The sequence below is a fragment of the Guillardia theta genome (genome assembly GCF_000315625.1).
Source record: "Guillardia theta CCMP2712 unplaced genomic scaffold GUITHscaffold_61, whole genome shotgun sequence".
Lineage (NCBI taxonomy): Eukaryota > Cryptophyceae > Pyrenomonadales > Geminigeraceae > Guillardia > Guillardia theta.
In genome coordinates this window covers 133186-156865 of record NW_005434613.1, presented here as the reverse complement: position 1 = coordinate 156865, position 23680 = coordinate 133186, and the positions used below count along the sequence as shown (strand labels likewise).

Here is a 23680-nt window from a genome sequence, read left to right as displayed (position 1 = left end):
CGGCTTCCAAGTTGTCTCTAATAGCCAAGCACGGGGGATGGCAAAACTGCATCTCGGGTGGACTATAACAGCAAACAACATCCCGCCTGTAAGTCCGTAAAGTAGCTAATTCAAAGAATTTCAAGAATGGTGTCACTTTTTAACAAGATTCTAAAGATTGTGTGAAAGTCTGTGCGTGAAATGGAGGAGAAACATCGTTTTTGCCCATTTATCAACATAGGTGATACTAACAGCATGGATACTAATAGTACGGATACTGACAGCTTCGAGAAAAATTACATGTTTGAATGCCTTCTGGTAGAACAACTCTATATCACAACTCTCACACATCATTCCCTTTCCATCCTCACAAACACCAACTCAGGGATCGTTAACAGTCTTCCTTCCTCCCCTTCACAAACACGGTAAACTTGTCTCTTCCACGAGATCCCCTACGTTCCCTCCCTCGTCTTCAACGGGAGTCAGCGGCGTTTCTAAAAACCATTCCATCCATGCAGGATCCAACGGCGGAGCCTCTCCCTCTTCCGCAGGAGCAGCAGGCAAGTTCGAGGAGGCCCTGGCTGCGGAAGCAGAGCTAGTATCGTTACCTGCAGCAACAGAGGAAAGAATCAGTATTGTCAGCTACAGGAAGCAGCACAAAGTCATCCAGTCGCCCTCGGCTATAACTAGTCCCACTCACATCCCGCACAAACTTACTTGGCCTTGACGGCTCGGGGCTGGGCGATACCGGCAGTTCTCCCATGAAGTGATTATGATTTCCCCTCGCACTCGGCCAACGCAGGATCCCAAAACGACGGCAAGAAGACTTGAGGGAGGTGAGCGAAATTCCCTGCCAACAGACGTCAGCTGACAGATCATACTCTTGATCTGCTCACAAGCTGCTTTGCTGCCTCGGATTGCCTCAGGTGGAAAAATTTCGAGATGTCCTTTAGCTTGAGATTGATCTTTCTTGGACGGCAAGATTGCGGGTGGTATGGCCTTGTTGTAGCGTTGAGGTGCGACCCTTCCATGGTGCCTGAGTGGAAAAGTAAGAGCTGCTGCAAACATTGCGTGAAAACTGATTAACAACATTGTGGTAACAATCATCATTGCACACTAACGTTACCGAGTGAACTTTATCTACCTTGAGGGAAAATCGCAGGAGGGATGAAGATGCAAGGAAGAAAGGGTTACGAAACGATAAAGCAAGGGAGCATGGAGGGAGTGGAAGAGCTTTGGAGCGAGGAAATGCTGGAAAGAGACATAGAGGCAGAGATTGAGAATAGGTAGATGGAGTTTAGAAACTGTGGGTAGGGGGATGCAGGGAGAGACTGAGGCGATAAGGTGTAGATAAAGGAATAGACTGAGGACAAGGAGATAGAGTCAGAGACTGAGGACAAGGAGATGGAGTGAGAGACTGAGGATAAGAAGATGGAGTCAGAGACTGAGGACAAGGAGATGGAGTCAGAGACTGAGAACAAGGAGATGGAGTCAGAGACTGAGGACAAGGAGATGGAGTCAGAGACTGAGGACAAGGAGATGGAGTCAGAGACTGAGGACAAGGAGATGGAGTCAGAGACTGAGGACAAGGAGATGGAGTGAGAGACTGAGGACAAGGAGATGGAGTCAGAGACTGAGGACAAGGAGATGGAGTGAGAGACTGAGGACAAGGAGATAGAGTGAGAGACTGAGGACAAGGAGATGGAGTGAGAGACTGAGGACAAGGAGATGGAGTGAGAGACTGAGGACAAGGAGATGGAGTCAGAGACTGAGGACAAGGAGATAGAGTCAGAGACTGAGGACAAGGAGATGGAGTGAGAGACTGAGGATAGGGTGTAGACGGAGCAAGCGAGTTGTTGCGGGGCCTGGAGTGCTTTGCAAGGTGAAAGAGTGGCTCGAGGACGGGCAGAGGTATGTTTATGTGTTTGCAAATCGTTGTTTGAACGCAACGTTTCAGGAAACACCCCCGAGCTGCACGATTAACCAAGAAAGTTCTGGACTCCCTAAAAGGGTAGGGTTGTTTCCAGGACTTTGTACGGGTAGTGACGTGGCGGGACCGAAGGCGAAGAAGGTGCTCCTGTAATTAGTGGGGTAGGGGGTGGTTTTACAGGGGGAGGCTTTTTTTTAATTTTACAGGTTCCCAACTTTGTCTCCTCATAAACGGGGGTGGTGGATGGGAAAATGAGAGGGTGGGTACAAAAATACGTCATGAGGGTGGGGTCCATATTAGATGACGACCGGGGGGTGGGTGGTCCCTCTTATGTGAATAGACTCCCCCTCCCCCTGTGATCTCGTGGAATTCTACAATCCCCCACCCACCCTTATCTCCAGGCCTCAGTCCTGCTCAGTGGGGTGGGTCCCAGTCTTATATAGGTGCCCTGCCGGGGGACGTGACTCGACTCCATGATCCACGTGACCCGGCGCACTGGAGGTCTCGGGAACTACGCCGCCGCCGCCGCAGTGCGACTGTAGTTTTAGTACGTGATGAGTACGGCGATCTCCAAAGCGGCTTCATTGTTGGCTTCTCGCCGTTTGGCCCGATACTTTACTCAAAGTTAAGTTAAAGATCAGTACGAGGACAATCAGGAGAGTCGAGGAGGCTTGACCCTGACACTGTCGCACAGGCCAAACGGCGAGAAGAGAAAAGACAGCGAGAACCAAACCCAATCCTGCCAACAGCTGTCCCCCAAACTTAACTGATACCTTCACTTAACGGCGCGCTGGACAATCCCCCCGCGCCGCCATGCCAGCGATGTCGCGGTGGCCGCCGCCGAAGGAATGAGACGCATACCGGGATGCACCCGCGATGATGGCAGCGTAGGACAGGGAGGCCTTGAGCTGAGACGTCTTGCGCCTGTGCGACAGTGTCAGGGTCGTACTGCTTTTTACCTTAACTTTGAGTAAACGGGTCAAGCCTCCTCGACTCTCCTGATCGTCCTCGTACTGCTTTTTAACTTAACTTTGAGTAAAAGGTTGGCTACTTTCAATGGGCAAAACTTAACGGAAGTTTGAGTACGCCGGGCGGCAAAATTGGTATGGCAGCCAGTCACTGAGTGCCGAATTGCGGCCCGAGCCCAGTGACTCCACTGACGCGGCGGCCCGCGACCGTACTAGCTACGGTACGCGGGGTCACTGAGTCACGCACCGTGGCACTGTGTCAGTAGTGTCAGTAGTTGACGGTTGATCATTTAGAGCGCCGGAGCGCGGCCTGCCAGTGAGGCTGGGCCGCGGTGGGCCGCACTGCGGCAATCCCGGTCATGGCCATCATCGGACAGTGTGATGCTGACTCGGATGACCCGGCAACAACCGGAGGATCATCGGAGGATCAGGGTATCGCAACCTGGCGGCTTTTATTTTGCTCTAGTATATGATACATGGCACTCCCTCATGATCTGATCCAGCACTTTCCCGCCTACAGGACCTGTCCACGGGTATGTCAGTTGCATTTTCTCCTTGCTTGCTCACGGGGGAGCTCGCGAGACTGTGGGGTTACCGCCTCACAGAAGGAATCAGGAGCGAGAGCAAGGGGCGTCTCTCCCTCGTTGTTCTTGATCGTCGTGCTAGCACCTTGGCAACAAGTTGAGGACGAGGACGAGGCTGGACAACCTCGCATGCTTGCCTGCTCGTATGAGCGAGACGCACGACTCCTCCTGCTGCTCATACATGGCAAGGTGCAGAGCGGTGTTCCCCTCCTTGTCTCGAGCGTTCACATCCACACCCTCGGACAAGAGCAACTGCAGGCACAGACCTATCAGCCCACCACACCAGCACCCGACTCACTCTCCTCCACAATTCGGCTCCTCCCCGTCCCGGCCGCTCGGTGCAGCGGGGTCTGATTGTTCCCGTCCATCAACCTAGGAGGAAACATCAGACTCGAGCTCCTCTCATGCCTTGAGCAAGCTCGTCACCTGCAGTTCGCCCCGGCATGGATCAAGGCTTTGACTACCTCTGATTGCAACCCTTCAGCTCTCCTTCTGACCATCATCCTCTAGTTCCTACTGCCACTTCCGCCAAATCCTCCAACTGCACTACCTCCTCCTCCTCCTCCTCCTCCTGCTCCTCCACTTCCACCACCATCCACACCACGTCCTCCTCTCACCCGTGTGGCCTTTGCTGCAGGCCAAATGCAGAGCCGTACACTGGCTGCTCGCCTCCTCAAAATCCACCTGTAGCAATCATCTTTCAACCCTCGATGCGCTTGCACTCTGTCCCCTACCTTGGCATTGGCATCCAACAGGGTCTTCACTATGTCCGCGTTGCCCGAGCTCGCAGCCGAGAGCAACCTGCTCTCGCACCATGAGTGACGGGCGGCTCGTCAGGTCGTCATGGGCATACGGGCACCAGCCTCCATCATCCACAGTCTGCACGCACGATTACAAGTCGCTTCTCTTGGGGAGCCGAGCTGTTACCGTGGCGTTGGCTCTTCTCTCAAGCAGATATGCCACACATTCAGCATGGCTCTGACCTGCTTTCGGCTTGTTGGCGCATGCCCAGTGCTGCATAACGTGTGATTGCGGGGAGAAAGTGAGAAAGTCCCGGACCAGAGCAGTCCTTCCGTCCTCGTCCTTCCTGTTCAAGTATTCGATATCGCACCCCTCTGGATAGGTCTGCCGTATCGCTGCCAGGTTGCCATCACGAGCGGCTTCCATCCTCAACTCCTTCAGGTTGCTCTGTCTCCTGTCTGTCATCATAAATCAACGAAACAAGACCAGTAGTTCTGCGTGTCTCATCGTACTTTATCAAACATCCGTTATTTCTCACTTTGCACCTTCCACTGCATGTAGTATTTCTGTCCTCGTACACAGAACATGAAACAATATGTTGTTCCCTCCCATTCCCCCGCTCCCTCCCCCGCTCCCTCCCCCGCTCCCTCCCTCGCTCTCCGACGCTGCCATAACTGGATCTTGCTTGTACACTCCACATGGAATGACAAAATCAGGGGGAGGGGGTAGCTTGGCAAGGGGTACTGTTATTGTTTTTTCAAGGATGCAGAGGTGGTGGGGGTCATTTAATAGATGGTGCAGACGGAGGGGTGGTGATGATTTCCTTCGTGCAGCTTGGTAAGATTTACCAGTGTGGGTGTAGCAGGACCCACCGGTAGTCGACATCCATGTAGGGTGGGGGTGAATGTTGGGGGGAGAAATTCCCAGGGGGGTAGGTCAAGTACTGGTACTTCTGACTATATTATTTGACTCTTTCTCATGGTGGGGTAATACGTTGGGGGTAGAGGGTATTTTTAAGAAGGGGTATTCTGATTCATTGTGTTACTTATAGTGGGTGGTGGGGGTGGCTAGTGGGGCGGATGAGCAGCGCGGATGATGCAGGGAGAGAATGCCTAGAGGAGGCTGAGCGGGAGACTTTGCAACTGAGGTAGCGAGAGTAGCAGGAGGACTAGAAGCACAGGTATCAGGAGGAGGAGGAGGAGGATTAGCAGGTGTAGGAGGAGCAGGTGTGGTTGCTCAGGTGGAGGAGAAGAGCAGATTCGTGCAAGACGGGCGGGATGAGGATTAGTTGCGGTGAGGAGAGGGAAATGTCTTGCAAACGATGGGAGAGAAAAGAAGGGAAGTCATGAGGAGACAATAATCGTCGACGGGAAAGAACGAGATAGAAGCGAGAAATCTCAAGAAGACAGGATAGGTCTGTGTATCTTGTTTGCAACATGTAGTCAAAGATGTGCTTGTATTCCCTTATTTTCTGTGGATTGCAGCATTGTTATGCCCAGAGTAGTTGTATTAGATCCTCTCCTCGTGTAGATTAGTTGTATTAGATCCTCTCCTCGTGTTCATAGCCCGCGCCCTACCCGAAGAGGATTGCAGTTTCTCTTGCTTGCAAAGCAGACTCGAGATGGAGACATGTTCCGGCAGTGACTGCGAGGTTTACGTGGCAGGATAAACGAGTTCATAGACACCAACAAACACCTCTCATGTACATTCTCGTACAAATTCTGTGATGGGGCCAAGGCACCTCAAAGAAGGACACCTTCTTGTTCAGGTAACACTGCTTGTTGCAAGACTTGTTTGTATCTTGACAAAAGATGATTTGAAGCGGCCGGGAAACATCAAGAGATGGGCGAAAAAGTGGATATCTATCGGTGCGGACAAGTGTTTGCGAGTTTCCGATGGACAGACGGCCAAAGCTGTATCCGATAGTCTGAGTTTGGCTTCTTTGGGTCCGAATGACGTTGTACTCCCCAACGAAGTCGAGATTCACATCAAGTATGACGAGAAGTTGTTGCAGCTGAAAGCTACGAACGAACAAGAAAGAAATGAATGGTCGAATCTGATAGTGGCTGTCTCACAAGACCGAGAGAACAAGCAGCATGCCGAGGGCTTGCAGACAAGCCACCAGCACAGGAATGAGAATGATAACCCTTCAGACCCCGAAGATGGTGAAACGCTGCTGGATGAAATCCTCGGGTGTGAGAGTGAAGAAGAAGATCACGAGTTTCATGATACCCACTCCCATCGTAGCTTCAAAGACAAGGACGATGACGACAACACGTATCAATACGATTCCAGTATTGAAGGAGAGGCCCCGCCCGCCCGCAGGATTCGGGTTGGATCTGAAGTAGGAGGCCAAGAACAGGCTGGAAACGAAGGAGATTATGAAGCCTCGTCTGAGACAAGGGGATTCGACAAAGGACAAATGCCAAGAATACCAAAATTGAGTGAAAGCCAACAGGCTGCACGCAACAGTTCCAAGTAATCTTTGCTCTACTCGTGGGGAGTTTGTTCTGATGATGGACAGGTTCGAACATCGAGTCTTTGTCACAGGCATATCAGGTGGAGGAGAATGGTTGGATAGGAATCTACTCAAGTGGCATTTTGAACGTTTTGGACTTGTTACCGATGTATTCATGCCAAAGAACAAGAGGGTATGCTCAGTTTTTCTCATTGACGAGTCGTCCTTGTAACGAAATTCATACTTTTCAGGTTGCTTATATTTCATTCCAGAATCGTGAGTCGCTTGAAAAGGCGCTGGCATTGAAAGAGATGAATATGGAGCATTGTAGAGTACGTTTGATGCGCGCAGAGCCAAGGCCCGGGGGTGGTGGTGAAATGTCTGATCAAGTGCCCATGGAAAGTACTGTAACTACACCGAGAGGTCAAGAAAACTATCCGAGGACAGAAGGCTTCCGGAACGAAAGCACGTTTCAACGATCGAGTACTGATGACTCTCGTGAAGGATTCTCGATGCCTGACAACAGAGACGTTCATGGCAAACGAGATCGCGATGATATCCTCAAAGCGCCCGACACTGTCCGTCCATGCGGTGTCGGGATGGTTCTAGCTCATCCTGACAGTACTTCCAAGGCATGCTGTATCGTAAAAGAAATCAAGGCTGGCGGACCAGTGGACTTGTGCGGCAAAGTTCAAGTGGGCGACAGGTTGATCTCTGTGGGGGGTGTCAGCTGCGTAGGTTTAGCACGTGATGTGATCAAGAATCACGTGCTGGGTCAGCCCGGATCTTTGGTGGAGCTGGTGTTCGAGCGAGAGGATGGCGAACCGATCACTTGTAATTTGCAGCGTTCTGCTGGTGGTTTGCCAGCTACAGACAAGCCTGTGGAAGGGGAAGAGTGGTCTCGACCCGGGAAATGGAGTGATGTCGACTCTCGCGACTCAGATCCTCGAGAGGCCAAGAGAAGAAAGGCATTCTCACGAGCTGAAACTGGTTCTTCGGTTGATCAAGAGATGAAACCAGGGCCGACGAGTGATGGCAATCGCAATGAAAACTGGCAATACTCTTCGTCTGACTATTGGAATAATTCGTACTCTGCATCATCGTGGCATTCGGACTACAGAATGGATGTTGACCGTCCCGCGTATGGGGACGATAAACGAGATTGGAGCAGCTCTCAAGCAGATCGTGGTAGAGAGGATCTGATTGACAAAGCAAAACTACGAGATGACGGTCCAGCAGGACCGGGGCACAATTCTCCTATCTCTCCGACGGCCTCACGAGATGAAGACAAGTGGGGATCCTCTTTGCAATCGAATCGATCGCCTCCACGTAATCGGCGATCCCCTCCTCCAAGTAACTCTACTCGACCAGATCGACAGGAATTCCGCGTGTTTTTGACTGCAATTGCTGGCGGGCATGCTTGGTTGAATCTAGATGCCATTCGTAAGAACATGGAGATGTTTGGACGAGTCATCAACACATTTATTCCACCTGGAAAACGATTTGCTTACACCTCGTTCGACAATGCCAAGTCCATGGAAAGTGCTCTCCGGCATGAATTCATCATTATTGAAGGCTGTGAAGTCAGAATCTTGGTTGCGCACAAACATGACTGGCAAAAGAATCGAGACAACAATTCAGTTACTGATTTGAGAAACAAGATCTCGGAGAAGAGAGCAGCGCGAGAGGCGCTTGTTAGCAGCACCAGTTATGCGGGTTTTGCAAACCAAGGTTTTCCGAATCAAGGTTCTTCAGAACTTGAAAACAGTCTTCCTCCTCAGCAGGGAAGGTTTGAACCAAGACAGATGTCTTTAGTCGAGGAGAGGAGAGGAGAGGAGAGGAGAGGAGAGGAGAGGAGGGGCTCATTTCATGTTGATACAGAGAAAGTGCAAACGAATCTTCATCCAAATTCTGCTGGGCGTTCAATGGAGTCACATCCACAGCAGCCTCAGGCACAACCTCAACAGGCACAGCAGCAGCCTCAGCAGCAGCCTCAGCAGCAGCCTCAGCAGCAGGCACAGCAGCAGGTCAAGTCAATTGTTTCTGAATCCAAGAAAACATTGAACAAGTTGCCTGAAGCAAAACTGACTGAGTTCGAGCAGTACATATCAAGTATCACATCCTTGAAGGAGCTGTCCGAGTACCTGAACAGCTTTCCGCTTGAGGAGCTTGACTTCGACCGGGCGACGTTCTGTCTGAACCGACTGACCTACATGACGAGCCACATCGAGCTACAGGAATATCCGTGGAAATCGATTGAGAAGCTCAAAGAGGCGCTGGTGAAGACCTACACGGCCCGTGATGATGCAAAACTCATCCTCCAACTTTTATTTGCCTTGGGCAAGTTCTGCGTCCCAAACTCTCGTGACATTGACTTCGCACAACGTCTTTGCAAAGATGCTACTCGGCTTGCAGCGTCTTACTCGTTGTTCGAGGTCCTGTCATCATTGAATGTGGCAGCTACCCTATCGCCCAAAGTTGAGAGAAGTGTCATGAATGAGATGCTTGCAGCGACGGGAAGAAGGGTTGAGACCTTGATGGACGAAGGTGGAGCACCAACAGTTTTTCCGATCTTCCTCCTCATTGAATGATGTTTTAGGTCTTCATCTAGGAATAGAACAAGTTGCTCAAATCTTGAGTTGCTATGCGGCATTGAAAACTTTGCCACTTGAATCGACTTCACAGAAATTGATGGATTCCCTGACTGCACAGGTTGTTGCAATCAAATCTCAGATTATTTTTTACATGGAATGTGTAACATTCAGCTAACTCTACTCTTTTTGTCTCCTCTATTTGCCGTTATTGCGTGTAGGTACAGAAGATGTCTGAGGGAATTCATTCGGCTACAATTACGTCATTGCTTGATTCTATGGACAAACTCAGAGGTTTACCGCGCCACGAAGATCTCATTCTGGCTATTGCAGTTCGCTGCCGTGCAATGCATCAGGTTGTTCACTGTGCAACACAATGATTCTTACGGAACATTTCTTCTTTGTTTGTTCTTGTCTGGGGCTTCCTTGTCTCTTCACGTACTTGATTTGCCTCGTGCTGACTTGACTGCTTACTTGCAGCTGCTCCCAACGAATGAGCTCGTGGCGATGATCGTTGCGTTAGCCAAGCTTGAATCAGTCTTCGAGTCCAACTTCCTGGAGGAGCTGGGCAGTGCCATGAGCAAGAGGCAGGATCTGACCCCCATGCAAGCGGTGGACGCACTTTGGGCACTCCTTTCTTTTGGATGGAAACGTGAAGAGACCACAAAACTGGCCGAGATGGCAGCTAGGGGAGTGACATCAATGACTTGCCTCTGTGCTGCCCGGCTCCTACATTGCCTGGGGAAGCTCAGACTTGTGAAAATGGGCAAGAGAGTGTATGAGGATGCTGTGAGCTCTATCGTGAGAGAGAAGTGTGAGGGTCTGAACGGTCGAGACATCATCCATCTTTTCGAATCTGTTGAGGCCCTAGGGGAGCCTTTGACCGAGGACCTCGAAGTTGTCCTTGCGAATGTTTCTAGCACGTACTTCCATGAGTTTTCTGCATCAGAGGCGGCAAAGGTATTAGTAGGGTTGAGTGCTGGTGGCAGGAATCTCCCTGACAATCTAGTGAAGTGTGCACTGCCCCGTGTAAGATCAGTGAGGAAGAATCTGAATTATTCTCACCTGGACAAGATCCTTGCTTCTCTTGTTGTGAGGATCCGTTCGAAGGAAGACTGTCACGTTCAACGTCAACACTGCTCAGAGAGGATCGAGTTGGCAGCAATAATCTGTGAGGTACATTCGAGATTCCTTCGCGACGGATGCATTTCAACTGATGGTATTCTTGAACCCACCAGGAACTTGCCAGCAGTCCTGACAGGCTCTCGGCGCCTTCACTGGCAGTGGCTGTGAAAGCCTTAGGGGAGTTGGGCTACAGGCCACCATTCGATGTGATGAGTATACTGGCTTCGTGGGCAGTTCGACACAAAGACAGATTGGTAATCTCTGAAGTGACTGATGTCCTAGAAGGTTTCCTGCAGACGGGTTGGCAAGGTGTAGGTAACGTGGACCCAGTCCGTGCCCTCTTGAAACGAATCAATCCGCTCGTCGAGTCCTTGAGCCCCTCCTGCGCTGCAAAGCTCTTGATTGCAGTGGGAGACTCAAACTTCCCTTTACTGCCCAACACTTTTGCTCGTGACACAGCGATGAAACTGCTATCTCGTGTTACCATGTCTACTCCGATCCTCAATACCAGTATGGTCGTTGACGTGCTTTGCTCTTGCGCGCGGTCTGATGGCCAAAGGCAACATGCGCTGCTCATCGAGGTACTTCGGACACGGGATTGTTTGCTAGATTGCTTGTCGTGCATCCCAACACTGAAACTTTCCGTTTCTCACTATTTTCTTTTGTGACAGAGTTCCGGATCTCAATTCCTCGCCAAGTTTGCAGACCGAGTCCCCAAGATGAGCACTTCGTCCGCGTGCAAGTCTTTGCTCTCCCTGGGAGAATCTGGGCTGGCGCCCTGTCAACAGTCCATCGACAAGATCGTGTGTCACATAGTAGCAAGAGCGAAGGACCTGGACCTGCAAGACATCTGCGACTTCTGGCGAGGGATCGGGTCCTTGGGTGAGAGCCTGTCTTCTCAACGGCTGGCGATTCTCTTGAAGTGTACTTTGACTCGAGTTGCGTCCCATAAGTCCGACATGAGCGATGAGGGCATCAGCCGTGGTAAACTCTCGTTCCAACTGCTCCGGATCATCACGCACGCGCTCTGGGTCACATGCATCTCCCAAGAGTGCTTGCGGGCCGAGAAGGTGTTTCAGGATCCAAACCAGGCGAGTTCGCCGGGACGATCAACTTTCGGGGATGAGACCATCTCATCGCTGATCGCAGAGCTGCTGAAGAACCACTTGGAGATTTACAGCCTTAACGCCATCCATGCCGAAGAGCGGGTCCGCTGGGGCACACCGGGTAGTCTGCCATCCGACCTGGAGCATGAGCTGGAGTGGGAGTTGCTGCCTCGGATGCACTTGTTCTTTTTGTCGTACAAGAATTATGCACCCGAGCTCTTCAAGCAGCTTGTGAGTCAGAGTGAAGATTGGAAGCTGCTGGCCTTTCATGCTCGCTGTCGCTTCACAGACCTGACGATGGCAGAAGCACGAGTCCCAATCATCAATGAGATGCTGGAGCTGGCCAACAGCTTTGGTCTGCAACTCTCCAAGGAAGAAATTTTGGATGATTGCGGCTACTGTCCGGCCCTGTGTCTAAGGAACAAGTGCGTTGTGATCGACGTGGTGGACAAGGGCGATCTGGTGCTGGTGAACAATGCGAGTTTGACCTCCGACGGCAACTTGCGGCTGAGGGGCTGGGTAAGGCTGAAGCATGACCTCCTTAGCGTGATGGGGTGGAATGTCTTGACGGTCCTGAAAGAGAGGTGGGAGTCGCTCTCTGGACAAGATCTCGAGAAGTCAAAATATTTCTTTGACAACTTGCGGCTGAGACCTTACCTTACTGACCTCCGGATCAACCTGAGCGAGCCTGACGTGGCTCTCCGCGGTGTGACTGACAGGAATTCAGCCATTCTCTTCGTTGAACGACTCGCCTGCGTCTTCGGGAACTTGCGGATGCTGCAGCCCAATCACATCATGGCGATCTACAAGCTGCTCTTGCACTCGCCTCCTGTCCACCAGACCCGGCTCGCCTCGGCTCTCATGTGCTCTGGGCTGCAAGAGAGGACCTTTGAGGTCGTCCGTGCTCTGAGCGTGCAGGACATTGTCTTCCTGGCGGAGACTCTGACTGAGTTCCTCGTCGAGTTCGATCTCATGCCGTATGGGAGCAGCAGGATGGAAGTCAGGATCAAACCTGAGCTCATCCAAGAGATCATCCGTTGGACCCAGGAAGATCGCATGTGCGCCTTGACTGGCCGAGTGTGGGCGGACGCTGTCGGCAGGTGGGCCTCTGCCTTGTCAAAGTTGTCAAAGGAGGCGTTAGAGAGCATCAGCGCGGCTGTGCACTCAGTCTTGCTCCACTGCCACAAGCCCGAGTACCTCTCCCTCCTTGCAGGTGACCCGCTCTGCTCCATCCTCGTGGCCTGCGGGAAGTTCCCAAGCACCTACCAGTCGTCTGTGAGCTCTTCCATCAACATCGTGCTGGAGAGGATCATGAGCCCTGAGGTCTTCTCCACCCTCAACGCCCAGCAGATCGTCGAGCTGCTGGGAGCCTATCCCTACTGCGGGCACTACAACCTGCGTGCCTTCCGGACGATGGTGGACCAGGCGGCCTCGTTGCTGGCGAGCATGACGTGTCACCACATTGCCATGATAGCCCGTGCGCACATTCGCAACATGCAGAGCATCGAGATCATCCAGCCGATGCTGACGTCGAGGCTGCTGCAGATATCTGACGAGACTTCGGGTGGGCAATGGACGCTGCTCAAGGACTGTGTGTCGATCCTGGTCTCGCTGGGGCTGCTGGGAACGCACGACGACAAGGTTGAGAATATTCTGCTGAATGCTGTGCACACGACATGCGAGAAGGAGCTTAGAGGTGTTCCCTACGACGTCATCGCTGAGCTGCTGTGGGTCATCTCGCTCTGCCGTTACTCGAACCAGGAGAACCCAGAGATCGAGCGAGTGCAGGTGAAACTGGTAGGTGACTTCATCGCTGCGTGGGAGAGCGGCACCTTGTTCTTGGGCGACAACCGGCTGGTCAAGATGGGGAACGATAAGGAGACGAACAAGAACGTTCTTGACGACACGCACGTGGTCATGCTGATGCAGTACTGCGTGTGGCTGCGACAACGAGGAGCAGGAGCTGAGGCGATCCTGTCGCAGCTGAGCGAGGGGTTTCAAGCCCTGGAAGAGACTCTGAAGCAATTTGGAATCGACATGGATGCCAGGAGGGCAGCCGCGAACTCGGAGATATTCGACGACATTGCGCAGGTGCTGTCGAGCATGAACACCAAGTTCGAACGCGCCGTTGCCGTGCACGAGTGCGGAAGTTCCCTGGGCTTCAAGCTACACGGCGTGGCGACAACCATCGAGATCTACGCGAGGGACGACTGCATGCAGAGCAGCAGCCAGCGAGGCTTGTCCCACAAGCCAGCGGGGCTGTGGATCCAGCGGATGAACCTGCTGAAGCGGAGCGGGCTGATGGTACTGGTCGTCGGGTTCGAGCAGTGGGGAGGGCTGAAGAAGGCAGAGGTGCTTGAAGGAGGAGAGCAGCCGCAGGCGCGGTCTGAATGGCTGATGAAGCTGATCAACACGAGCACATGGGCGAAGTCTCTGGAGCCTCCAGCTGGGATGACCGCGACGAGCGCGTGCGAGTCGAGCGGGTGGCAGATGAGCATGCAGGTGGAGCAGGACGACTACTCATCGGGAAGCGAGTTGATGGAGCTTGGATCCGTCTCCTCCCGGGGGTCTCACGTTGAAAGTCTGGACGAGGAGAGTGCGAGCAACCGAGCGATGAGTGCGGAGGGAGACAGACTGAAAGCGGATGACTCGAAGACCAAGAGGATGCGGCAGGAGGGGAAGCAGTGGACGGTGAGAGCTCTCTTGACAGCACGTCTGTGACAGTCTCGATGACTGCTCGAGCAGGTGCACTGGAGCAAGGGAAGGAATGCGTGGTTCTACCATAACTCGGAGACGAAGCAGAAGGTAATAGAGGAGGAGAGGAGGAGGAGAGAACAACAAGGAGGTGGGAATGGTATGGTGGCGCTAATGGCATGAGCAGGTGTGGAAGCCTCCTACAGTGCCGGGTTGGATCATCAAGACTGGCAGTGGGGATCATCCGCCTTACGGTGAGGGTCAACATGCTGCAGAGAATTCTTGACGTGAGCGCAGTGGGATTGCTCCATTATTACTTCAACCCCGAGTCCGGACAGATCGCGTACGAGCCGCCGAACGCGTGACAGACGAGCTTGAGCTTGAGTTGTATTCATTGAGACCTGTGTTGTCAAATGTGAGTAAAGAGAATGTCTGTTGTGATCTCAGATGATACGAAAGTGGACTTCTCCAACCTTGGAATTGATTATCAGAGTTTCTTCGTCAGCAAAGTTGTCAACACAACTACTGTGCTGAAATTTAGCAAGACTATTTCTACCACACACATGAAGAACTAAATTGATAGTGTCCTGAAATTCTTTAATTATTCGAAAATTGCAGCTCAGCTCTACTTTCAAATGACATTGTTTGGTACAAATTGCTTCACATTTCGAAGAATCAAATGTTGGTGGTGTCATCTTTCAAGAGGGAGTCAAACCAGAATTCCATCTGAGACAGAAGAAAACTTTTGATGGAAGCAAGATTTGTTCGAGCCTGAGACAAAAAAGTGGAAATGCAAGATTGAATGCACAAGATGGAAGTGATATGCACTCTGTTTAGTGATGTGCACTCTGTTTTAAGACTGATAATGATTGCTTTTCCTCCTGCGGATACTAATCATGTGTTGAAGGGTTGTTCCTTTTTGGACCCATTCAGAAAAACATCAAGAACCATAGTATTTGCAGGAAAAACCAATAGACGATCGCTCTGCCATCTTTCTCCTGATCAACTTGCATTACCGTTGAAATTGTGAGCTCGAGTCATCACTCCAATCCACGTCCTCCATCCCATTGCTTTCTTCTTCCAGAGGAAATGACATGTACCACGCGATCCAATCGTTGTTGAACTGAATTTCCTCCTCCCTCCCTTCACCCACACGATCCTCCTGCGCGTGTTTGCGTCCTGCTACAGGCTGATGGGCGAGCTGGTCTTCGTCGCTCTCCGTCTCTTCATCCCTCCTCCGGTAGGGCCATCTCTCTATTCCAAGCTTTCTGCATGCAGTCTTGAGCGAGGTGAGGGAGATGCCCAAGGCTTGCGCGGCCTGCGAGAGCTTGAGGTGGTACAGGGCGGAGATACTAGAAAGGTCGAGGAGAATGTTGTCGCGCCTGTTTGAGTCGCGGGGCCGAGCTTGAACGAGCACAGAGGAGAGAGTAGGCTGAGAAGGTGGAGCAGGAGGAGCAGGCTGAGCAGGAGGAGCAGGCTGAGAAGGTGGAGCAGGAGGCATAGGAGCGGCAGCGGTAGCGAGCATTTGCGAGGCACCGGAATCAAAGGGTGTGCGTTTGTTCTTTACTGCATAGCCTCCTTAACTTCAGTTATCGCAAATATTGAAATTGATTCGCTCATTGAAATTATTTTCAAATATCAGAACCCAACCCTGTCCTGAGCTCTGACGCTCATGGGGGTGGACTGGAATCCCCAGGTACAAATTGATTTGATTTTGAAGTAAAATTGTTTGAAATCCAAATTCATCGGGAGATGACCGTCGATGACTATCACGGACCCGAACTCCTGATTATGCTCCCAGTCACGGCACCGAGGTTGAAACTTTCAGTCAACATTGCAGCTTTAATCATTTTTTTTTGGGGTAATGGCGGGGCTAGTCGCTGGCGGCTGTAGCGGGAGTAGGAGGGAGGGATCAACGAGCAACAACATCCACCCCCTCGTTGTCCGATGCACCATCGGATTGTCAGATGCCAAATGTTCAAGAGCAGGAGGAATTCTTAGATTCCATTGGAGCATTCGATCGCAGTGAGGCAGGAAATTTGTACTTGGTGGGAACGACTCGGACGATGGGTTTGATAATGTCCCCAATGCAAATCGTTATCAAAACATACAGGGCATGCATGCCACTATCTTAGAGTCCTGGGATCCTATTATTTCTCCATAGGATTCATCTCAGATACAAGTGCTGAAAACCATTTGATGCGAGTTCATGTGCTTCATATATCTTCGGCAAATTTGTGATAGCGACAAAGCCTTGAAAGCTATTGTTGTGATTCTCCAAAGAAAAAATGACTCCAGGAATATGATTGTTCGGATACAGATACAATCTCTGCATCGAACTCCCACAGCTTCTGCCTAGCACCCGTTCACTTAACAAGTTAAAAGCTACGAGTACAAAGGATACCTCCCGTGAGAGCTCCGAAGCTTCTCCTTCCTTCAAGGCATCAATGAGCATTTTCTGTGAGACTGCTTGTGATGAGAGCTAAGGTGCGACATGGATTCTAGATGCTATTCAGCAAACGCGCAGCAGCTGGCTCATGCATGGAATATGGAATCACGACTACATCTTAGAGAAGGTAGTATGTAAAAGATCGCGCAGGCGAGGCAATCTTTATCCATTTTCATTGCACTCACGGAATACCGTCACGTCAAACCATACAAGTATGCCTTGTCCTTGCATGCCTCCAATATCTCAGGGATTGATCAGGGGGGGGGGAAGTAGCAAATGTCTAGCCAGACATCACTATCTCACTCATGAGATGGTGATTGTACCATGATTGAGTTGAGATCAGCTGCCCGTTCACAGCTGTGATTGATTGCTTCGTCGCCCTTGCTGATAGCTGTTTAAAGTGGGAGTGTTCCTGGTGAATTAGATAGCAAGTTGGTCTTGAATGCACTCCGTTAGTTGTCCTTTCCGTTTATCAAGATGATTCTTTTTGGTTTGGCAACTCGTCCTGCAGCTTTCTTCGTCAATTTCTACAAAATCAAGATCCTCACTCACACCCATGGCAACCCAACCAGGCTTGTGTGATAGAGCCTCGACACCTGACGTGACGTCGATTGTTGTCTTGAGTTGCACCATCAACAGCTGCACGACGACTGCTCTCAACTCTCTCTATCTTCTCTGTCTCTCTCGTTTTCTCTGTCTGTCTGTCTGTCTGTCTGTCTGTCTGTCTGTCTGTCTGTGTCTGTCTGTCTGTCTGTCTGTCTGTCTGTCTGTCTGTCTGTCTGTCTGTCTGTCTGTCTGTCTGTCTGTCTGTCTGTCTGTCTGTCTGTCTGTATGTCTGTCTCTCCCTCTCTCTCTCTCTAGCTGCAAGCTTGCTCCCCTCCAAGGCCACAGTAAACCACAAGGAAGGATCGACACGTCAACGGCCGTGATTGAACAAGGAGAAACACAAAAGATGGCGGGTCAGCCTCAGCAAAGCTCACAATCGCGATCCTCCGTTGGTGACAGTGAAAGGATCCGCTGCAATACAACACAACTCTGCATCCCACGATTGATGAAGGTTCGTATCACGCCATGATGAGCTGAGGTGCTTCTACATGATCAGAGGACATGGCCTGTCATCCCCTGTGTCATCCCATCATTCCCCTTGTTACCTTCACACTCTGCCCTTCAATTCTAGCAAGGAGTAAAAAAACTTCGAAAAATCCAAAAAAATCGAAAATCTCAAGAAAAAAAAATCTTCCACCCCTACCATTTCCCATATACTACCCCCACCCACAGAAGTTTTACCTTCTTAGGAGTTGGCCATGCTTCCGGTGGCAGGACTCCCGTTGGCCCCCATGCCGTGACAGGTAAGCGCCCTCGCACTTCACCTCCTCCCCCATGCCGTGACGGGTAAGCGCCCTCGGACTTCACCTCCTCCCCCAGTGCTGTAACAGGCAAGCGCCCTCGGACTTCACTACCTCCCCACGCCTCACGCGCCTCCCCGCCGGATGTCTCTTGCTCCGACATAATACAACTTCCAACACAAACACTATCGCTCAACTGGAGGTGCCAACGGGAAGGCCGGGAGGGGAGAGAACAACGGAGGAAGAGTTGAGCGCAGGCGCTCAATAGACGGAAAAGCAGACAGGCAGGTAGGCGTACAAACATACTGACAAGACATGCAAGCAGCAAACATGCTGGTAGAAGGGCAAGCAATACTATGGACATGGACTACACTGCACCAAAGCCCCTGAGTGTAGTTCGAGGGGAAGACGTTACCCCAGCAGGCAGAGGTAACGTACCCTTCTTGTTGAGTTCTAGTAAAGGTATATTGATTGTTCAAATTAAATATTTCAGATTCCAAAAGAATGTTGCTTAAGACATTTCTAACTCCCAAAGGTTGTTGTGTACCACAGGCAAATAGGCAGGCGAGTCAGCTGAAACGACAAGATGAAGGACACAGGCGAGCCATTCACCAGGAAAAACTGAGAAAAGTGTCACTCGGACGGACGAGCAAACCAGCGGGCGGGGAGAGTAAGTAGATTGACTATAGGCTGACGAGCAAGCTTACAAACAAGCTGATGAGCAAGCATCAACGCTTGGACATCAAGACAGGAGTGGAAGCATGATGCGATTGTGAATTACCAGTAGCAGACAGTGGTGAATCAGGAAGGCGCAGACAAATATGGACAACTGAGACATGAACGTTCTCACGTTCATTTCTTCTACATGTAGATGATTGATGATTTAGAAAAAGGGAATTCCAGTTTGCACTGAGGTAGGATGTGGTGATCAAGTTGCAAGGAACGGCATCATGATGCAATTCCATTCTACAAAATGATGGGGTCGAAGGATCAAAGTTTATTGCAGCCGATCTTTGGCTTAGATCTCAAATTCTGCTCTGCGCAGGGCAATGTTCACGAAGCAAGATTGTCACAAATCTCACCTTTCTCTCTCTCTTGAATCCGTCCAGCTGCCAAACATTAAGTACGCCGCAATTGCGTCATCGCGACGCGATGTTTCCCCACCGATCACAGGCCTCCCACTTACTGCAGACATCTATCACTGTCCTTTTTGTGTGGGGTAAAAACACGTCATCGTTTTGCTGAGAACAAACAATGGTAGTTCCCTGGTGTAGTATACCTCTTCAGTTCGTCATGCATGTTCCCGTCGCAAACAAAAACGCAGCTCAGACAGAACTGATCTTTGAACTTGAGAACTGGATTACAGAGTTCCACCGCAATCAATCAGGGATACATGTCTACAAAGAGTGATGCTCTCATTTACAAGTCTTGTTCAAAGTTTCTCGATCCACTGATAGGAATCATGCGCTCATTTCAGAAAACTCATTGTTGTCGATTTTTCAAGTTTAGGACTTCATCAGATACGACGATGTGTTGTATCCAGCAAGACAATCGTTTGAAATCAATTTATCATTTTGTTGAAATTTTTGAAATTAACCACCTTTATTTCAATCTGAGTTCAGCACGAAATCTTCGATGCACTGGAGTCGGCGACCGGAAGCGACCTCCACCCCTCCAATATCCATAGACTACCCCCACCCAGTGCTGTTTTGCCTGCTGACTACCTGTTGTAAAATAAATCGTCCAGATATGAACGAAAAGAGTATTTTTTGAATCCGTTGGTCACGAGGCAACCAACAAGAATTCGAAAAAAATTGTTTTCAAGGTGACCGGGTAGCCAAAGAACATCAGCGAAGTTTCGAAAAGTTTTGGCCTGTTTGGAACCTAATAATGCAATTATACTGAATCAGAGTAGTGGGGAAGAGAATCTTGGAGGGAAGGACAAGGGTGTTCTGAGAGGGCAGAGAAGGCAAAACATAGCGATCGCACAAGAAGTTGGAGGCAGAGGAAGGTCAAGGAGGAGATCTACATCCAAGTTTCAAGGCAGAGCAGCAGATACAAGGGGGTTGAAGCTAATTACCATCAACACTCCAATGCAACAGAATGCCAGCGTTCTCATTCGCTTCCGGCCCCGGGACTCTGAGAAGCGAGGGGAAATCATGCTGACGAGGGAGGGAATACAAAGTCTCTTTCACCTCCGGCAAATAGACGCCGCGAAACAGCTGGTAATTCCTCGATTACGTCACATATCCTATTGCTCGATGAACATTTACCTCCTACCCCTGGCCTCTATCTCTTTTTGTCCTCAATAGACTTCTACTGATCAGATGCATCGCTCAGGGTGTGTCGCTCAGCTCCCTCAAGGCCGCCTGCCGCAAGCTCGGCATCGAAAAGTGGCCCTACAGCCGTGAGCGCGCCGACCGCCAGGGCTCCATGTCGGAAGAGAGCATTGAGAGGGAGGAGGAGGAAGCATCGATGACGACGACAGCAGCAGTGAGCATTGCAGCGATCGAAAATGGGAATGAGCCTTCTCTTGATCCCGGATGGATCTCGTGGTATGTAGAGGAGTCTGCTTTGGAGGACACAGGCTAATTGAAAGGGAAGTTGAACAAACAGCAAGTTTTGTAAGGGTAAAGCATAGGTTTCGAGGGCGAAAGGGACATGAAGAATAGAGTTCCCCGAGAGGTAACTAGAACAATTAGTGTTGTTCTTCTTGCTTCATAACAAGCGAATGTGGTCTACCGTAGTACACTGAGCGCTGGAGAACGTGTAGAGCTGTTGTCATGATGAGTACTACTGCACTTTTGAATCGTGAGGTCATGGAATAGCAGGGTTCTCAGGTTGCCATGACTGAAGACGCCAGACTTGCGGCCCGGATGTTTCTGCTCCTGTGCTGCTCTGTTTGTCATTGTTGATAAATTGTTTTGTCTGATGAAACAGATACAAATTGCCATCTCGGTATTCATGACGGCTGGATCTCATCTAGATGCATAGAAGCAAATCTTTTGAACCAACCACGCCAAGTATAGATGAGGCCCAGGAATTCACAATCACTTAGAGTAGTGATCAAGCGTCGTCAAAGTCTGAGACGGCTGTCTCAGTTTCTCATTGATGCCATCCACACTCTACTCAGCAACACTGTACAACCATAGCGTGTTGCAACTATAGCGTGCGGGTGCTCTTCTACCTCGCTTGCAGCACGAATGAGCATCCACGTTCTGCTTTCTGAGTTGTCAGAGATGAACTAGTTGATATCATATTCAACCTCGCCTAGTTGCGCGGCTTTATATCATGTTCGTGTCACGAGAAAAGACTGCGATATCTTGGTAACGTGACTTTTGCCTGGCAGTTTCATTACAACAATGTTATTGTCAGCATATCCACTTTAAAACAGATAATACAATTTGAGTAAAAGTTGTAGTGAAAAAGCCCACGGCCGGTGCGACGGGAAAGAAGTTGAAGAAGGAGAAGAGTCCTCAAGCACGACGGGTCGGAGGAGGAGCAGAAGAAGATTGAGGAGAGAGAAAGGATGGCACATGAGCTCGTCAACGGCCTCATGTTGGATGACCAGGTGCATCCTCAAGAGACAGTGAGCGTGGTCGTTCGCTCGAGGCCCCGTGACTCGGACAGGAGGGATGATATCCAGCTCACGAGGCAGGTGGTGGAGAGTTTCTTCGGCCTTCGACAAATAGACGCTGCGAAACAGCTGGTACACTCTGCCATGAACTCGCTGCCTGCATCCTCTTGTACTGCTGCACTCTCCTCAACCCTTCTCCGTGTTCTCCGCAGTAGTAATCATCAGCATATATCCTGTTGTGCGCCTACCTCTGACTTCTCTTGCTCAGGGCGTGTCGCTCAGCTCCCTCAAGGCCGCCTGCCGCAAGCTCGGCATCGAAAAGTGGCCCTACAGCCGTGAGCGCGCCGACCGCCAGGGCTCGATGTCAGAAGAGAGCATTGAGAGGGAGGAGGAGGAAGCATCGACGACGACGACAGCAGCAGTGAGCGTTGCAGCGATCGAAAATGGGAATGAGCCTTCTCTTGATCCCGGATGGATCTCGTGGTATGTCAGACAGCCGCTGGATGCCATATGCACAACTGAGGGCGATGGTTGAAGAAAGACATGCCTGGTTCAACCTTGTTGTCTCAAATTGTCTTTTTTCTGGTGTATGATTAGGTTGGTGTTAGAGTGAGTTTTGAGTCGGTGAGTTTCGAGACGGGCAACAAGCTGTGAATTACTAAGTTAGGTCAACACGCTGTGAATTATCAACAAAATGACTACCTTCAAATGAGTACCTTGTCTGTGTGTGAACAACTCAACTACCTCAGCTCTGAACAATGCAGAAAGAGATCACTGTCATTCCTTCCACGGTGATGGATGTCGAGGTAACATAGTGAGACCCTTCAACCCTCATCAGTGAAAGCAACTCTGTTGACAGCATTCACAATCAGTCCGATCATAGCGGCTAGCTCAGTGGGTCGGTCCGACGGTCACTTCCAAGTTCAAGCCTGAAGAATTTGTCACTGTGTCAGGGACGGTGTGTTTTACTCCACTGCCGCTGTGCTCAGTTCAATTAAGTTATTCATGATTCCGACAACTCAGTAAGTAACAGGCCGTTCAACGGTTGCCTCAGCTTGAAGAGTCTCACAGAGTCATGCGCGCAGTTCCGCGCGGGCCCGGTTCGAGTCACCGTGGCACTGGGCCCGTTGCACTGGCCCCCCGGGCCGCCGCAGCGCGGCCCGCCGCCCGGCGGACGGTCAGGCTCCTGACGCCGGGCGGTCGGCCCACACCGGAGCCTGGAGTGGAGTCCGCGTGGGGCCCCGGCCGGCGCCGGGACTCGAGTACGGTGCGGCCCCCCGGCGGGGCCCGGCCGGCCGGGCTCAGCCGCGGCGGGCACGGCACTGGTCGCCCATCTTGCCGGATATCAAATTCACTTTAGATGCTTTCACCATGGCTCGTACCCAAGCGAGCCTACCTGAGCGCATTGATGGTATGAGGAGGGCGAGGGCGAGGGCGAGGAGCGGGTGATGGTAGAAGAGAACGAGGGGAAGGTAGAAAACAGGAACAGAACGTATAGAAAGTTAGTCTGCAGATCCTTCATAAGAGTCAATCACGTTATGCAGAGATGTTTCTTCTTCTTGACCGACTCCTCTCATATCGAACCTGCTCCACCAACATCCGGGGAAAGGTTCGCTGAGGCTTTTTGCGGACAGATCTCCTATCATTGTAGTCTCGCCGCCAGATCAGCTACCGCGTTCCACCTAAGGTAGGATACCACAGCAGCGATGAGCAGTTTGAGAGCAGCATGACTGAACCTCCCAGCATGTCTGCTCGTACTTCCCAGAGCGAAGAGACCGGGCGGAGGATCAAGACTGCATGGCGAAACGATCAAGGTACGAGAGTCGCTGCCATCTTCAAGTAAGCGTGTGCGCCATGGCCAGACATCAAACTGTGCAAGCACCCATTGAAAAGGTCGGCTGTCCTCCCCCGTGCTCCTTGTCGCCTTGACGTGTGCGCAGGAGCAGCGTCTGCTACTCGGAGGGAGGGAAGGAGCTGGTGGGGGAGGTATGCTGGCCGGATGTTGGGGATCAGAAGCTCGCGGGAGTGCTCCTGGTCCACACGGCCGTTGGGCTGCAGGAAGACTTCATGCGGTGGAAGCTTGAGGCCGTGAGTGATGAGATGGGGGAAGATGGAGGAGGGGGAGAGGAAGG

General features: G+C 51.2%; 7 protein-coding genes across 7 annotated transcripts; 4 read left to right on the top strand and 3 right to left on the bottom strand.

Moving 5' to 3' along the window:
• Positions 1-250: 250 nt before the first annotated feature.
• On the bottom strand, positions 251-1017 carry GUITHDRAFT_153887 (hypothetical protein). The gene is made up of 3 exons (XM_005828137.1): positions 876-1017; positions 697-829; positions 251-587 (listed from the first exon to the last, which is right to left on the bottom strand). Exons 1-3 carry the CDS (start codon positions 1008-1010, stop codon positions 394-396), a joined length of 462 nt encoding a protein of 153 aa, XP_005828194.1. The 5' UTR covers positions 1011-1017; the 3' UTR covers positions 251-393.
• Positions 1018-1410: 393 nt separating this feature from the next.
• GUITHDRAFT_112685 (hypothetical protein) lies at positions 1411-2679 on the top strand (the record flags this gene model as incomplete). The annotated part of the gene is made up of 4 exons (XM_005828136.1): positions 1411-1577; positions 1819-1890; positions 1937-1990; positions 2604-2679. 4 exons carry the CDS (start codon positions 1411-1413, stop codon positions 2677-2679), a joined length of 369 nt encoding a protein of 122 aa, XP_005828193.1.
• Positions 2680-4078: 1399 nt separating this feature from the next.
• Positions 4079-4662, bottom strand: GUITHDRAFT_153886 (hypothetical protein; the record flags this gene model as incomplete). Its single annotated transcript, XM_005828135.1, has 5 exons — positions 4521-4662; positions 4390-4475; positions 4315-4341; positions 4196-4262; positions 4079-4145 (listed from the first exon to the last, which is right to left on the bottom strand). Coding segments are annotated over exons 1-5 (355 nt in total), but the record flags the coding sequence as incomplete, so codon positions are not given.
• Positions 4663-5928: 1266 nt separating this feature from the next.
• GUITHDRAFT_142137 (hypothetical protein) lies at positions 5929-14541 on the top strand (the record flags this gene model as incomplete). The annotated part of the gene is made up of 12 exons (XM_005828134.1): positions 5929-6680; positions 6727-6853; positions 6933-8391; positions 8740-9207; positions 9260-9372; positions 9473-9607; positions 9732-10211; positions 10490-10957; positions 11048-14173; positions 14228-14287; positions 14364-14430; positions 14474-14541. The coding sequence occupies 12 exons, from the start codon at positions 5929-5931 to the stop codon at positions 14539-14541; spliced, it is 7323 nt and encodes a 2440-aa protein (XP_005828191.1).
• A 647-nt stretch (positions 14542-15188) lies between these two features.
• GUITHDRAFT_112681 (hypothetical protein) lies at positions 15189-15701 on the bottom strand (the record flags this gene model as incomplete). Its single annotated transcript, XM_005828133.1, has 1 exon — positions 15189-15701. One exon carries the CDS (start codon positions 15699-15701, stop codon positions 15189-15191), a length of 513 nt encoding a protein of 170 aa, XP_005828190.1.
• A 4183-nt stretch (positions 15702-19884) lies between these two features.
• GUITHDRAFT_153885 (hypothetical protein) lies at positions 19885-20716 on the top strand. Its single transcript, XM_005828132.1, has one exon. It carries the CDS (start codon positions 20405-20407, stop codon positions 20561-20563), a length of 159 nt encoding a protein of 52 aa, XP_005828189.1. The 5' UTR covers positions 19885-20404; the 3' UTR covers positions 20564-20716.
• A 784-nt stretch (positions 20717-21500) lies between these two features.
• On the top strand, positions 21501-22083 carry GUITHDRAFT_112680 (hypothetical protein; the record flags this gene model as incomplete). Its single annotated transcript, XM_005828131.1, has 2 exons — positions 21501-21680; positions 21817-22083. 2 exons carry the CDS (start codon positions 21501-21503, stop codon positions 22081-22083), a joined length of 447 nt encoding a protein of 148 aa, XP_005828188.1.
• Between the last annotated feature and the right edge of the window lie 1597 nt (positions 22084-23680).